General features: G+C 38.9%; 1 protein-coding gene across 1 annotated transcript; it reads left to right on the forward strand.

Moving 5' to 3' along the window:
* Nucleotides 1-7792: 7792 nt before the first annotated feature.
* Nucleotides 7793-14512, forward strand: AFG2B (AFG2 AAA ATPase homolog B). Its single transcript, XM_058811524.1, has 8 exons — nucleotides 7793-8869; nucleotides 9871-10056; nucleotides 10657-10821; nucleotides 11289-11498; nucleotides 11886-12113; nucleotides 12959-13093; nucleotides 13739-13864; nucleotides 14228-14512. The coding sequence occupies exons 1-8, from the start codon at nucleotides 7793-7795 to the stop codon at nucleotides 14378-14380; spliced, it is 2280 nt and encodes a 759-aa protein (XP_058667507.1). The 3' UTR covers nucleotides 14381-14512.
* Nucleotides 14513-15630: the final 1118 nt, after the last annotated feature.

Here is a 15630-nt window from a genome sequence, read left to right on the forward strand (position 1 = left end):
AAAGGCAGAGACTAAATTATTATGCTCCTCACAGACAATTCCTCAATTGGATTGACTATCTCTCCAGTTTCAAAAATACCTCTCCAGCTAAAGTCTAAGAGATGTGCATAAATATGGATAAACCACACAGCTATTCTGATATATAACAGCTCAAAAATATCTGTAGAATTACTTCACATTCCCAAAAGGAATACATGCATCCCTGTAAAGACAGAAAAAGTTCAGGTTTCCGTTCTAAGAACACCTGCTTTCCTTTCATACTCTTTCCTACTTTTTACTACCCTCATGGAGCCTATCCAAGGTTCCCTAGTCACAAGTCACTGACTTTCTTTTTGCACTCTTAGTCCCTTTCTACTTTGTCATTTGCTTCTGTCAAAGAGCACAGATGACTTCTATAAATACTGTAGCATATTTGATGCTTTAAAGACAATTTCTTTAGCAGAAAAAACAAATACATTGCACTTAGTTGAGAACACAATGTTTAACTAACAGAATTCAAGACTTACCACTGCATGGGCTATAACTGTATGAAATTACTGCTGCTAAGGTGAAATCAGATTTTGCCAATTTCATCAGCATTTCTCAGATAATACTAAAACCTCAAATGTCTCAGAAAATTGAAAGTGTTCATATACCTTTCCACAGAAAGAGAACTAGCTAATAGGTTAAGAATAGTTCCATCCATTTTAATCAAAATTATAATGTAGATGCAACTGCTAACTATGATCTTTCCATAACAAAATTGCTTCCCAGTGAAGAAATATCATCATAATGCTTTCTTGTGCTCTCCCTCACCCTTTGTATAAAATCATAAATAAAAGACTAAAGAATTGCTATGACAAGTATTAATGTGCTTTGTAAGGACTCTACACTAGGGAGATGACACAAGTTTCAGGGTATCTCCAAAAATAGTAATAATAGCATTTAATCACAAGTACTTCCTAGAATATATTTGTTTCCTTATTTTTAAAATTGAATATTCTACATTCCACTAGATAATTAAACTGTGAATAAAAGTAGGCAAACAGGACTCCACAACAACAAGTTACAAGAGATGACAATGGGTGGTAACTACTCAAATAGTTTCAGAAACCCACACCAGCTGACAGTGGTTTATAGAGACCTTGGCTAGCATCAAAGTAAAACAGAAAACCTTACAAGGAAACAGTTCCCAAACAAGGAAGGGCATCTATGTAAAGAAAAGTTCTAATGTACACATGCTACATACTATCAACATATCAGCAACACTACAAAACAGATCTGGAGAAGAAGGAGCAGCAGCTCTGGAAGAGTTAGAAACCAGCAATCAAATTTGGTAAGTGGGATGGCAAGGCACACCCAAAGAAGCTGAAACCCAAGCAACACAGGCCTAGGGACAATGGCCAAAAGCCCAGGCCGCAGATAAAACTGTACCAACAGGAGCAGGTCTATAAACAAACCAGGCACTCCGGAGACCTCTGCAAAAACACAAACCAACAGCTCAAACCATCCCAGAGCAAAGCCCAAGTCTGAGCTTAAACAGAGCCTGGGGCTCGTGGGCAGGGGCGTGGCTGAGGAGCCCAGGTAAATGTGGTCAGGGTAATTAAGGCCCATCAGATTCTGAGTGCTGAGAGGGCCTGGGAACAAAAACATGGAAACAAAAGGAAGCAAAAACAAGTGCATCAAAGGCTTTTAACATAATTAAGCACTGAGCTCCCCTCCTAAAAGCTGATTGTTTCCCATGATAACACAAATGGATTAATTGCTAATGCATTTACCTAATTTTACAGTCTCCAAAGGGAAGGGATTTCAAATTTCACAAAAATACTTTAAATAAGGGCATTGAACCTAACCATAAAAAATAATTATTGGTAACCAAAGCCAAGCGGAGTGAGCAAAACAAGTACCTGAAAAAAATAATAATCTGAGTGCAGGTGATGCTGGTCAGGGTAATACAGATGTTTCACATACATCTTATTCTTAATTACTCTAATTAGCTGCTGATTTAGTATTTAGTCTTTGTGCTACCTCTATATTAAAATATTTGTTCAGAGATCAATGTATTTAATTGACTCCTATCAATAAAAATTGTAAATTACCTGATCTTGCTGAGTTTTTAAGTTAAGATTCAACAACATTCCTGCTCTAAAAATCATTCTAAACAATAGTCTAACATGAATACTCTGTGACTGTGCGAGGAAGAGATAACAGCTGTTCTGAAGAAAGTACCATGGCCTATGACAAAACCTGAAAAAGATAAAAAAGAAAACCTACCTATCTGAATTGAAGTAAATGAGAGAAAAAAGTACAACACATAGCTGTGGTGTGGAAGAAGGGAAGTGTAAAAAAAATGGTTAAACATTTTTCAAGCTAAGTTCTAAGTTGGAAAACCAATCTACTGAACAACCAGCTTCAGACCTAAAGCCTTTGAGTTCTGCTCCTGCTCAAAAAGCAGGCACTGCAAGGATTCCAGAGTGTCTGGGTACAATCTTTAGACAGTTCTCAATGGATTCTTGGAATGTAGGAATGTTCCTTCAAGGTAGAGAGAATTCCTAGAAATTCTTCAAGAAAGACTTCCTAGAAGGCACAGAGAGGATTCCTGGATGCACCTGGAAAATTCCTAGAAAACATGGGGCAAACACCAGACAAACTCCTAGGATACACTCAGAAAATACCTAGAAAACAGAAGAGAAAATAGAAAAATTCTAGGAATCATTGGCAGAAATTCCTACAAAGCAAGGAAAGAAAACTTTCAGAAAGCACCATGAAAATTTCTATCAAGCCTAAAAAGAAATTGTGAAAATTCCATAATAGCACAAGGGAAATTCCCAGACACTACAGTGGGAATTCCTTGAAAGCATTTGGGAATATTCCTAGGAAGCACTGGGAAAAGCCCTAGAAAGGTGCAAGACCATTCTACATAAACCATGTAGGTCCATGAAGTTCTACAGATCTACCATGAACCATGTGATGGATTTCCTCCTTTTCTTTGTTTTGAACAGAGATCTGAGTAACATCAGTTGTTCTGGCATTGGAAGAGACCTTTAAAACTGGCATTTCCAATCCAAATTACAAATTACCTACTTTTAATCATTTCCTGGATTTAAACCATTCCATACCTTTGATAATTCTTGCTGCCTTCTCTGAACCTTTCCCAGTTCTAATATGTATTTTGAGGACAGGAGAAGTATAGGGATACCACAAACACAATAGGACTGAGACAGTTTTTGTTATATTCTTGGTTCCTTTTTAAATTAAGGCTAACAAATTATTTGCTTTTTGCACATCAAGCAGTGAGCTGACATTTCCATGGAATCACCTATCCTGATGCTATAAAAGTGATCCTTCCCTTTGACTGTTCTTCCCTTTGTTCCCCTTTGTTCTCATAGCTGTATACTGAATTTAACATGCCACTTTGCTGCTAAGTCCCTCAGGTTTGTATGGCCCTTCTCTAATTCTCAGCCAATCCACTCTCATTCCTATACTGAACACCACACAAGGACCTCAATGTTACATATCCAAAAGCAGATTTAGTGAACCACTGGATTATTCATTTTGCAGAAACAAATAACCAAGCATCCCTAGGCAGTAATGAAAAGGTGTCATAGACCAGACACTGACAAATTTTAAAATGTACCCTGTTAAATTACCTGTCCATTCTCCCTTCTTTGAAAAGCTTTCACCCCAAAGTTTCAAGAGAAGGGAATGTGCAGCTGGGACTCCAGTCACTCCCAAAGAAATGTAGAGCCTGAGCATAAAATCCTTTCCTTGGCAAGTTAAGACAAGTGAGTTTCCCCTGGCAGGCTCCAGGTGCAGGCACACATTTTCCTGATGCACCTGCCAGGATGGCAATGACTTGTGCTAGAGATGCACACCAGTGGTGTCCACCCAAGGTGCAGTGGCTTCACCAGAACTTCTGTCAGCAGGCAGAGATTTCCACACTGTGAGGCCTGGCCTAACCCATCCCCTGGGCCTTGCCCATCCAGATTCCTCACTGCAATGGAACTTTTTCCATGTAAAGATACAAGACTGGATGCTCACTAGAAAATTAAGTAAACACATTGAGGGTGGCCCTCCCAGAAAGACATGCAGACATACAAAATGTCTTTCCATTCCATTTTTAAGCATGCCTTTACTATTTATTTATGAGCTTTTGTTATAACAAAGCCTGGTGTTTGAAATGTGCAATATCTGGCCTAAGTGTCATAGAGAACTTATACTTAGTCAAAGAACCTCCACAAATACAAAAATCCCACCCTAAAGCATACACATGCCAGCTACTCACTTTGAACAATCCTTTTTTGATTAATAAACAATCAGGCCACGTCTTCAAATCCATCTACCACGAAAAAAGACCATGTTAAAAACACAGTTAACTTGTCAATTTAAAATGAAAATTTCCATTCCAGCAATAGATAGGGTAAAACCTAAAAAAAGAATCAGTTTAATATTTTATTTACTTTGTATGCAGGGAATTATTGTAACAAGACAATTATTTTATTTCTTGAGTCATAATAATTGGGAATTTTGAACATTAGTCCACCAAAACCCACTACATATATAAAGGGAAAAAGAACCCAATGAAATATTGTTCTTTCTTTTTAGAACCTTTAAAAATTGCATGTTCTACTGTAAAAGAAGTTAGTCTGGTGCACTAAGTATGAAAAAACAAAAAAAAAACAAAAAAAAGGAACATGATTCCCTAGAAATAGAAAGCAACAAGGCCATCAAGAAAAAATAATGAAGCTGAAAATTATCTGAACATTGACTGTGCCATTTTTTCAGTTTCATATTAGAAATGGAGTGAAGACAATGCTGGATAATATCTGATTTGTCCAAGAACTGATGACTACTCCCTCCAAATTACCAGATCTGAAAGGAGAAATGCAGCCATTCTTGAAGATCAGCTGCCATCTAGTGAACAGTGAGAAAACTGTTTAAAACATTACTTTCAGGTTTTTGTCAATTTAAACTAGATTCTTGGAGGAATATTGTTTGCCACTTTGTAAATTTTGGGATCTGTAAATTATTCAGGAGCATGGCTACTAAAAAGTGTGCATTTGACATGAGGGCAATGTCACTCAGCAAAGTTTTCTAAGAAAATATATAAATAATATACATGTGATTCCACAATTTGTTCAAAATAAGCCAATCCTCTGCTATTTCAATAGGACATATTAGTTTTCTGGGGGCTTCACTATACTAAAAAGAAGTGAACTATCAATGTATTTATTTGAAGTAAAATAATCAGCATTACAGCAATAAAATACAGTAAAAACTTAAAAGAAATTTAAGGATAAATTTACTGAAATGTGCACATCAAGCAACAATAGCAGAGTTTTTACATTGGACACTAACTTTTGTCACTTTGTTACTTAAGATTAGATTTGCAGGTGTTTTCCTTCTCGTAAGAAATCAGATATTCCAGATACAATAAGTCTGTTAGAGGGAACCACTATATATGAATATAAACCACAGAGCTCATTGCAAATATTCAACTTTCCATACTTTCCTTTCCTAAACACAACTTTCTAAAACCAAGCAGGGAGTCTACCACTTACAGTTTGAAACTCTGAAACAGAAATCTGCCATTTTAAACAGAGTATGTTTTTTGTTTAATCCAGTATGTACTTGAGGGCACTCATGTTTATGAGAACCTTTGATGGAAAGAAATAAAACAAGAGAATATGTTTATAAGACATTGGCTTGAAAATACATTTGCCTTCTTGGAATGAAAGCTCCTTATAATCTTTTGTCTGTACATTCTCTGGACAGACATTAGTATGTCCTACACCAAATACCTGGTAAGTCTAAATATTCCATATGAGCATATTCCATATGAGCATATTCCATATAAACATTTGTGTATGTGTGCAGTACAGAACTGTGCCATGAAAAGAAAGATTAAGTAGATATCCAGGAGTAGAGGAATAGAAAATAAAAACTGAAATGAGAAAATTTGGTCATGAATTGAAAAAAAGTTATTACAGGTCCTTTTGCATATAATTAGGCTTAAAGAGAAAGCTTGCTGCTTTTCACACTACACAGCCCTACAAAATTTTGTGAGTTCATGTTCAGCATTTAGAATTATTATGAACTGGTTCTCTTAACACTGCCTGCTTTTATTCATATGGCTTACTGAAGTATTTTGTGTAGAGCCTTGGTTCAATAAGGCATGTGATTAACCAGGACACCATCACAAAGGTTTTCTTACACTGTCCCTCCTGACACCTCCAGGATACAATGCAGGACAGTTTGTAATTGTGCTGTAAACCACCTTCTCTGGATTTTCTGTGAATTTAACTGTGTCTGACGAGCATCAAGCACAAGATCCCAATTCTTGTATGTCTGTGGTCTCAAAGTGTGTGTGTATTCAGCACATGTGTGACTTTATTTAAAATGAAGTTACTTTAAAGAATAAAACTGTGAACATACTAAATTTTATCTTAGTAGCCCACAACACTGACAGACCTCCTGGAAAGATTTTATAAAAGCACCGCACAATTTGTGGCACAATCTAAGAAGGTGGCGACCAAAACTTTTCTTAAATGCTGACTAAGCAATTGTCAGAGCACATACTGCAACAGGTTTACCAAGTGTTGAATTCATATCTGTGTCTTAATTACTTGTATCAACAGTTTCTCAAGCCAATGGTGTGGCTCCCCACGTTCTTTGAACCAGTACTCACAGCTGAATCAATGGTGACCGGTGGTGACAGAGGAGCAGAGGGAAGCACTGGCAGGGGCCCAGGAATGGAGATGCCCAACATTTGGGAACATGCTTCAGAAGCCCTGAACAAACAGGCAGTGCTGAGGAGACAAAAAGAGGGCAAAGAAATGCGGGTGGCAAACAAGCCCTGTCACGACCAGCTGTGTGGAGAACGAGCCAGATGACAATTAGAAAGGGGGTCAATGTATTTCATCGATGGGATGAGGGTATAAGAAGTCTCCGGGGCACAGCACTCACCTCACAGGCATTGCTTTGTCAGCCCTTCAAAAGGGAAGGCCCAGGGCAGAGGCTGGGGAGGGCATGAGGGAGATGGCAGACATTGAGTACTGTGGCCATTTCTGGGCCCTTCAGTTCAGGAAGGACATTGAGGGACTGGAGCAGGTCCAGAGAATGCCAAGGAAGATGGTGAAGCGCCTGGAGCACAAGTCCTATGAAGAATGGCTGAGGGAACATGGAGGGCTCAGCCTGGAAAAAAAGAGGTCAGGCAGGACCTTGAAGGTCTCCACAACTCTCTGAAAGGAGGCTGAGGCCAGGTGGGGCTTGGCCTCTTCTCCCAGACAGGACAAAAGGCCACAGAACTCAAGCCGCACCAGGGGAGGTTTAGGTTGAATATTAGGAAAAAATCCTTCACAGGAAGAGCGACTAGATATGGAATGAACCGTTCAGGAATCACCGTCCCGGGCTGTGTTTAAGGACAGACTGGACATGGCACTGAGTGCCGCGGTCAGACTGACACGGTGGTTAAACACAGTCTGCATTCGATGATCTCAGAGCTCCATTCCCTCCGAATTCATTCCGCGATGCTGAGGGGGCTGAGGCGGGGCACAGTGCGCGTGCTCCGCTGTGGCGCATGCGCGGGGCCGTCTGTCAGCGCGCGCGCGGCTCGGCGGCCCTCCGGCCCGTCCGCTCCCTGCCCGGGGTCCCGGCCCGTCCCGCCCGCCCCGGCTCGGCAATGCCGGGCGGCCGCGGTGCGCCGGGCGGTGGCGGAGCGGAAGCCCCGCGGGAGGGCCAGACGCGGTGAGTAAGGAGCCGACGGGCTCGCGCAGAGCAGAGAGGGTTGCTGCCCTCCCTCTCGGAGGCAGCGATGGAGGCGGCAGTCTTAAAGCTGCTCCCGCTGGACCCGCGAGATGAGGGCACGCAGCGGTGCCGCTTGGGACCTGCCGCGCTCTCCTTGCTGGGAGCCAGGATCGGCGCCCCGCTGAGGATCTCCTTGCCCGGCGGCTGCTGTGTGTGCACGGCGTGGCCCCGGCACGACCTGGCGGACGGGTACCTGCAGGCCGACCTGAGCTGCAGCACGGCGGGGCTGCCGGGCCGGGAGCTGCGCGGGCTCTCGCTGAGCTTGGACCGGCTGCGGCTGCTGCCGCACGGACCCCTGCGAGCAGCGACTCTCAGAGTGGTCCTCAAGAGCGCCGCGCTGAAAAAGTCCACTCCCAGAGCGGTGTTGCTGGAGACTATCCGAGAACTGCTAAGAAATGTGTATGTTTCGCCTGGTTATCTTGTTACTGTCGCCCCAAGTCCCGAAAATCCCGTGGTGTATGTTGAAATACTGTCTGCGTCTCCTTTGGAGGAGGGAGCTGGATTGATAACTCCCCAAACAAGCATAAAAATTAAGGAGGTGATCACTTTGGAATGGTACCGACATCTGTCAGAAGACGCTGCCAAAACCCATATTGCAGGACTGGATGATGTGGGGAAGTCTTTGAAAGAAATGATTGATTTGCCTTTCCGCTTTCCAAAAACTTTCAAGAAGCTGGGTCTTTCTGTCCCGAATGGAGTGCTGTTAATTGGGCCCCCAGGTGTAGGGAAAACGCTCCTGGTAAAGGCAGTAGCTAAAGAGCTGGGTGCGTATCTGCTGGGCATCAGTGGCCCAGCCCTCCATGGTTCAAGACCAGGGGAAGGTGAAGAGAATTTGCGAAGAGTCTTTGAAAAGGGCAGAGAGATGTCAAACGAGGGCCCAACCATTCTGTTTTTTGACGAGATTGATTCTTTATGCCCAAAGCGAGGAAGTTCAAACAATGCTCCTGAGGATCGGATTGTTGCTCAGTTGCTGACGCTGCTGGACGGTGTGGGGAGTGAGGGCAGGATGGTCATTGTGGCAGCCACAAACAGGCCTGATGCCCTGGAGCCTGCGCTGAGGAGACCTGGCAGATTTGACAGAGAGGTAAATAAACCCTGCTGATCATACACTCGCATTTTGCTTTCCTTATTGAGTTGGAAGGGGGCTGTTCATAGTTTTATTAATATCTTCTAGTCATGTTTCATAGTGGGATTCTACAGGTTGGGACAGGTGTCTTGTTTCTGTCTGTAGTTTGCTGCAAATTTGGTATGGTTATTTTGGGGTTTTTTGCTCAGAACACTGAGAGCTTCATATACGTGAAAATGGATGGGAGGAGTCTTTTTGTTTCTTTATTATAGAGACATTGACCTGATCTTCAGGGGGTTTGTTTGTTTACAGATGCTTAGCTTTACAAGATTGGATTTTTTCCATTTTAATCCTAGATTGAACATTCGTGTATTTCTCCTTAAAAATTTATTGTGACAGAGAACTAGTAACCTGTTGTGTCAAAACTTCTATTCAGGTTTCAGTAACAGAGGTTGGGTCTACTCTGGAAAACTTCCATTAGCCTAGTAGTCTAAAGAAGGAAACCACATGCAGTTATACAGCACACAGTGCTTGTGCTTGTATTGTTTATTTTCCTGGCTAAACCCACTCCTCCACCAGTTTAATCGAGTTCTTTAATTTTCTGAGATTTATAGATTGTTGAGATGTATTTTTAGGATTAAGTTTTACCAGGTTTTCAATATTATATGAATGTTTATCTATTTCATTTTTTCCTATCATATTAATCTAATTTAGTGCTTGTGATATAAGGAAATTATTATTTCAGTGTTATAGGACTAGATAAATGCTATCTGAGTGTCTTATCAAAAACTCTTTATGCAAACACTGTTCCCTTGGAAAGTAAATGGCATTTTAAATACTTGTAATTTGTATAGTGCTGGCAATAGGTTTCCTGTAAAACTCTTTAGTTGGGATATAAGTATTTATAAATTTTCAGTAGCCAGTATAAAGAAGGGACAAAATTGCTTGCTTAGGTCTGTAAAATAAATGCATATGGCAAATTATCTACTTAAAATTTTTGTTTATTCTGTTTGGTTTAGGTTATTATTGGGACCCCAACAGTTACACAGAGAAGATCCATCCTGCAGTTGCTGACATCTGACATGCCCATTTCTGCAGAGGTTGATTTGGCTAAGCTGGCAGAAATGACCACTGGGTATGTTGGAGCTGACCTTACAGCCCTCTGCAGAGAAGCTGCCATGCAGGCTGTGTCCCACAGCTCTTGGGTATGGTTGCAAATCAGTCAAGAACAATGTCAGTAATGTTGGTACTGCCCTTTCCTCATTAATAATTTACTTGAAAAGCTCAACAAGTTGAAGAGTCACACCAAGCATATTATAAATATGTTGGTTTTGCTCTAAGTTCTCACCTTAGTTCAGTTACTGCATCTGTGGTTTAATAGTGGTATTTTATAAGCCTGTTTGAGATAAAACACATTCTTCAGTATGTGGTGAAAATGGATTTTGCAACTTTTTTATTTCTATTCATAAGATTGTAGGATGTAAGGTATGTTAACCCTGAAAGCAACTATTTGATTTAGCAGATCACTGCCTAATGGAGCTATAATTTAGGGGCTAGTAGTCTTCTCGGAAATATTAATTTCTGTTAAAACTGGCTTTTTTCCTGTGTAAAAACTTGGTATTAAAGAGGATATATTTTACTTTATGTTGCATTTTTGTGTCTGCAGTGTTTAAGCTCATCAGGTCAGGAATTTACTTCCTTATTAGTTGCATTTAGCCTTATGTGAAGCTTTTTGCATATTAATGCAGCATTTAAATATTGCATTAAAATGTTGTTAATATTCTGTATCTGGGCTTATTTTTCAGGATTCAGCTAAAACTGAAAACAGGATTACCATGGGAGATTTCCAAGAAGCTTTTAAAAAAATTCAACCATCCTCTTTTCGAAGTGCAGTTGGACTAACAGAGTGTAAACCTGTAACTTGGGAGCAAATTGGTGGTCTTGAAGATGTGAAATTAAAGTTAAAACAGGTAATGTATTAAACTTATTTAGATAAACAACTAATTTCTAAAATGTACTCCAAGGTATTCTGTACCTGGCATTATGAAAAGTATTTATTTTGCAAATTACCTGATTATAAATTGTATTTTAAACATTATTACAGTGTAATCTTGTAATCTCAAGATACCACCACCAAGCATATTAATATATGGGAAAATAGGCATGTTTTTAGTAGCTGAAAAATACTTGTAGCCAGATAATTTGTCCCTTCCTGAATATTTATCCGGGGATGGCTCTTGGCTGTTATCTCTTCAGGAATGCTTTTAGTTCTATTTCAAATAGAAAGTTTAAGCAGGAGACAATATATGAAGAAAGACTAAATCACTATTCCCCAATTTCCAATTAATGTTTGTATCAAGGAGAAGAAATTATGTACTTGGCAGTTTTATTGATTGGTTGTCACTAAGAATTTCATCTCTTTTTTATGTACTGCCAGAGTATTGAGTGGCCTATGAAATTTCCTGAGGCATTTGCCAGGATGGGCCTGTCTCATCCCAAGGGGATTCTTCTCTATGGGCCCTCTGGGTGTGCCAAAACCACGCTGGTGAGGGCTGTGGCCACGAGTTGTCACTGTTCCTTTCTCTCTGTGAGTGGTGCTGACCTCTTCTCACCTTATGTTGGAGATTCAGAGAAGATTTTGTCTCAGGTACAGTTTTTGATTTATGTAAAATTCTGTAGTTTATTTTTGGTTGCTTTTTGTAAAGTATTAGTTAGACCTTAATTTTGTTGTTGAAAAGATGATAGTGCTCTCATCTGATTATAAAATAGAAATGGCTTAGAGATTCACATGTAGATAAAGAGAGAAACTATCCCTAAAATTACACCAATATCAGACTTTAAATGCCTACCCTTTTATTTTCAGTTCATTTAGGAATATAAAAAAGAAGCAGAATTTGCCAAAAGTAAATGTAAGCCAGAACAGCTCTTAAGAATCATTACAAATGTACCTTTAAAGTTAAGTGAAATACAGGGTATATTCTGGGATTCTTTTTTCAGGCATTAATGTTTTATTTTATTACCATTTGTTGAAAAGGTTTTTCGCCAAGCAAGAGCAAATACTCCAGCAATAATATTCCTGGATGAGATTGATTCCATCTTGGGATCTCGGGCACTCTGCAGAACTGGCCGTGGTGTCTCAGAGAGGGTTCTCTCTGTGCTTCTCAATGAATTGGATGGGATTGGGCTGAAGGTTACAGAAAGAAGAGGAGGCAAGCTACAGCTTGAGGCTCAGTGCCAAGAGCAAAGTGACGAGGAAAGAAAGGTATTTATGCTCCCTTTTCTGTACAGGAAGAATGAGAAGTGCTGTCCAGTTATTTCAAAAATTTTAGTTGTTTGCATTCACATTTTAATCTTTAAATCTTTGGACTTAAAAACATGCAAGAAGCTGTTTTGCTCTGTCATAATTACTAGTTTTTAGAGGATACTGTATATAGGCTGCTGATTGTTTTTACATACACTGTTCCTCAGTGAGGCTTTGTTTGACCAAAATACCCACACAGGCATTACTAGTTGAGTGTTCATCTTCTGTCACAAAAATCCTTTTATTTGCACTAAAGTAATTTTTTAGATTGATTGTGTGATTTTTACTCCTAAGTAAGTTCCTCCCTGAGCTTACTTTTTCTAAGTCCTTCCCCTGCTTCATTTGCAGCTCTTTCTCACACATGATGCACATAAAGCAGCACAGTTATGATCTGTTAGTTACTTAAACTTGTACCTTCCCTTGTCAGTGAATTATTCACAACATTTAATATTTAGCTTTTTTGTATATAAATTCTTTCTTATTATGATACTCTTTGGGGGAATAATTGTAGGATGCTCATTTTTTTTGCATATAAAATATTCTTCATTACAATCTGGCCAAAGGAAAGTCTTTATGTATTGCCAAGGCAGATACTAACTATATTTCTTCTTTGTCATGTAATTTGCCCTGCAAGGCATTTTTTTACCTCAAGAAAGATAAAATACTAATATTGAATGGAAAGTAAAATGCAAAATTACATTATCTTTTTGCCCTTCCCCTCTTCTCATTAGTAGTTAACTAATATCTTTTGATAATATCTATCTCAACCATGTTGCACTAATTTGTTTACATGATCTCTTACTCAGCTAGAGTTTCAGGAAACTTTGAACAAAGATTTCATGGTAGTTGCTGCAACAAATAGACCAGATATGTTGGATGATGCCTTGCTCCGTCCTGGAAGGCTGGACAAGATGATTTATATTCCACCTCCAGATCTGAAGGTATTACACATCCATGCATGGCTTTAAAGGGAGAGATGTTGATTGCCAGCATGCTTTAAGAGCAAAGGGGGTATATTTCTGTAACATCCTTCACAACTGATGGGTGTTTCACTGGAGAGCAGTCAACAAATTCAAGGTACAATGAAAAAAAATTTAAAAGTCATAAAGATATTTGTATTTTAAACACCAATAGCATTTTAACTGGTGTAGGTAGTTATCATATTGCATATGGAAAATACAGAAAATGTATATTTACAAAATCAAGCTACAATTCAGGAAATATCAAAATAAGTTGTCTGTCCTTGCTTCAAGTTATTTTTGTATACTGTTCCTAAGGCTAGTGTAGCTATTTGTCCTGAGCTTCACAAAAAAAAGTTGTCCCAAAGCATGTCAAATCAGGTCTGTTCAGCCTAAAATACTGTGTTTTCATGAAGCAAGGAGTGACTGTGAATAATAAATAGATGAAACAACCAGAAGTGTGTTATCTCCATTAATAGCATTTTATTCTTCCACCAAAACCAGATAGTTTTGGTGCTTTTCTGGATTTTCTTTGGCTCTAATTTCAAGTTTGGTACTGCTTTGAAGAAAGATTAATTTTTGGTTTGTTTGGTTTTGTTTTCTTGCATAATATGCACCAACTTACAGGGAAGAGTTTCCATTTTGAAAATCTGCACTGAAAAAATTCCATTAGATACTGATGTGTCATTAGAAGATGTGGCAGTCCTGACAAACCTCTTTTCTGGAGCTGATACTGAAAACCTGTGCAAGGAGGTAAGAAATATTCCTGGCTCACCTGTGAAATAAACTCTAAATAACAACTTTGAATGAAAAAAGAGTTAACTCATAGATGTTACTGAGCCATCTGTAGTATAGGTATTTTCCCAGTTTGCATTGAAAATCCAAGGAAAATGGTTAAAACAGAAGAACTGACCAAGGGTTCATTCTTTAAATAAAAAGTTATGGTAACCTTACCTGGATCTTTATCTCTTGCTAAATAACCATAAGTTATACAGTGCTGTTTTCAAATGCTTTAACTAATGATTTGTTCCTTGTAAAATATTTTAGAGTACTTACAGTATTCTTTAGAATTTAAAACATGATAAGGGCTAAGTTGTTTTTCTTTTTCTTTTAAAGGCTGCTTTGTTGGCATTGCAAGAGAATGGACTCGAAGCCACTGCTGTAAAACAGGAACATTTTGTGAAATCATTGCAGACTGTAAAACCATCTTTAACCATAAAAGACTTGGAATTTTATGAAAAATTCTCTAATCAAGAATTAACCTCTTGAATCTATAAAGGAGTGGCATAAGTATTTTGAAATATATTACAAAGATTTTGAAAAGGTTTGCATCTTTCCTGCTTTTTAACACTGTACTTACTGTAGTTTTCAGGGAGTGTGAAATATAGTAAAGTGTCACTTTTAAAAAGTTCTGTAATTTAAATAATGAATAATAAATTAAAATCTCGTTTGCTTTGGGTAGGTTTGCATCTGATGAAACAAGTAATTGAAATACTTAGATAAAACACTCATGAACAGCTTAGTATTACTGTAGATTTCCTACTTTTAAGTACAAAAAATAGCATAATAAGAAAATTTTAAATGTGTTGTGAAGTCTCCAAAAGACAGCAAATACATAGAAAATAGAAAAGCCTTCAGGAAATTAAATAGGAAGAAGTCTCACTCTATATAAAATGTGTTTTATATGTGCCTGTCTAGGCTTACATTCTTACAGGCAGATTCCAAAATACAGTGGCAGTGAAAGGGTTGCCAGTGCTTAACTCCTTGGTGTAGGTCTGGAAGTCAGGGGTTTGGGGAGTAATTTTGGATTAGTTACTGCTTACTGTACAAACAGGATTTAGTAAGCAGATACCAAGTATGTAATCAACTCAAACTATATTTTCTTCTTTAGAAAAGGGAGTTTGTATAATGACAATTTCTGCAGAATTATTTTCCCCACCCCGCCATTTCTTGTCAATACATTTTTGTGGGTTGCCTTCTAAAATACACAGACACTTCTAAGGAAATTGGTATTACATGTATGTAAGTGTGCATTTTAACTTACTAGAGTAGGAAGGTTTTTGTTATTTTTTATTACCTTTTCTTTTTCCCAGTGAAAATGCTCAAGAACAAAATACACCACTGTCAAAGACAGTTCCTTATTTTAGCCAAGGTTCAGAAATTATAAGCCCATTAACAATTATTTCTTTCTCATAACAGGCACACTAGGGACTGCGCTGAGTGTGGTTTATAGTGAGATGGATCACAAAAGGAACTTCCAAGGCAGTCGGTGGCTGAGCAAGGCAAAAGGCATTAGTAAAGCTATTGTAACCTAGGAAATGGCTCAGATACAAACAACTGCCCTACAGCTTGGCTTTCATCACCAGTTTATAGAAAGGACCATCCTGTAGCTTGATTGGTAGCAACAAATGGACAGTGCTCATGACCTTCCCAAATACACAAAGGTTTCTCAGCAGCAGTGCTGAGAAAAAGTATGAAAACTGTTTTGCTTCCCAGTGTTTGAGAGTTTCCATTGGAAT

Source organism: Ammospiza caudacuta, chromosome 10, assembly GCF_027887145.1.
Source record: "Ammospiza caudacuta isolate bAmmCau1 chromosome 10, bAmmCau1.pri, whole genome shotgun sequence".
Classification (NCBI taxonomy): domain Eukaryota; kingdom Metazoa; phylum Chordata; class Aves; order Passeriformes; family Passerellidae; genus Ammospiza; species Ammospiza caudacuta.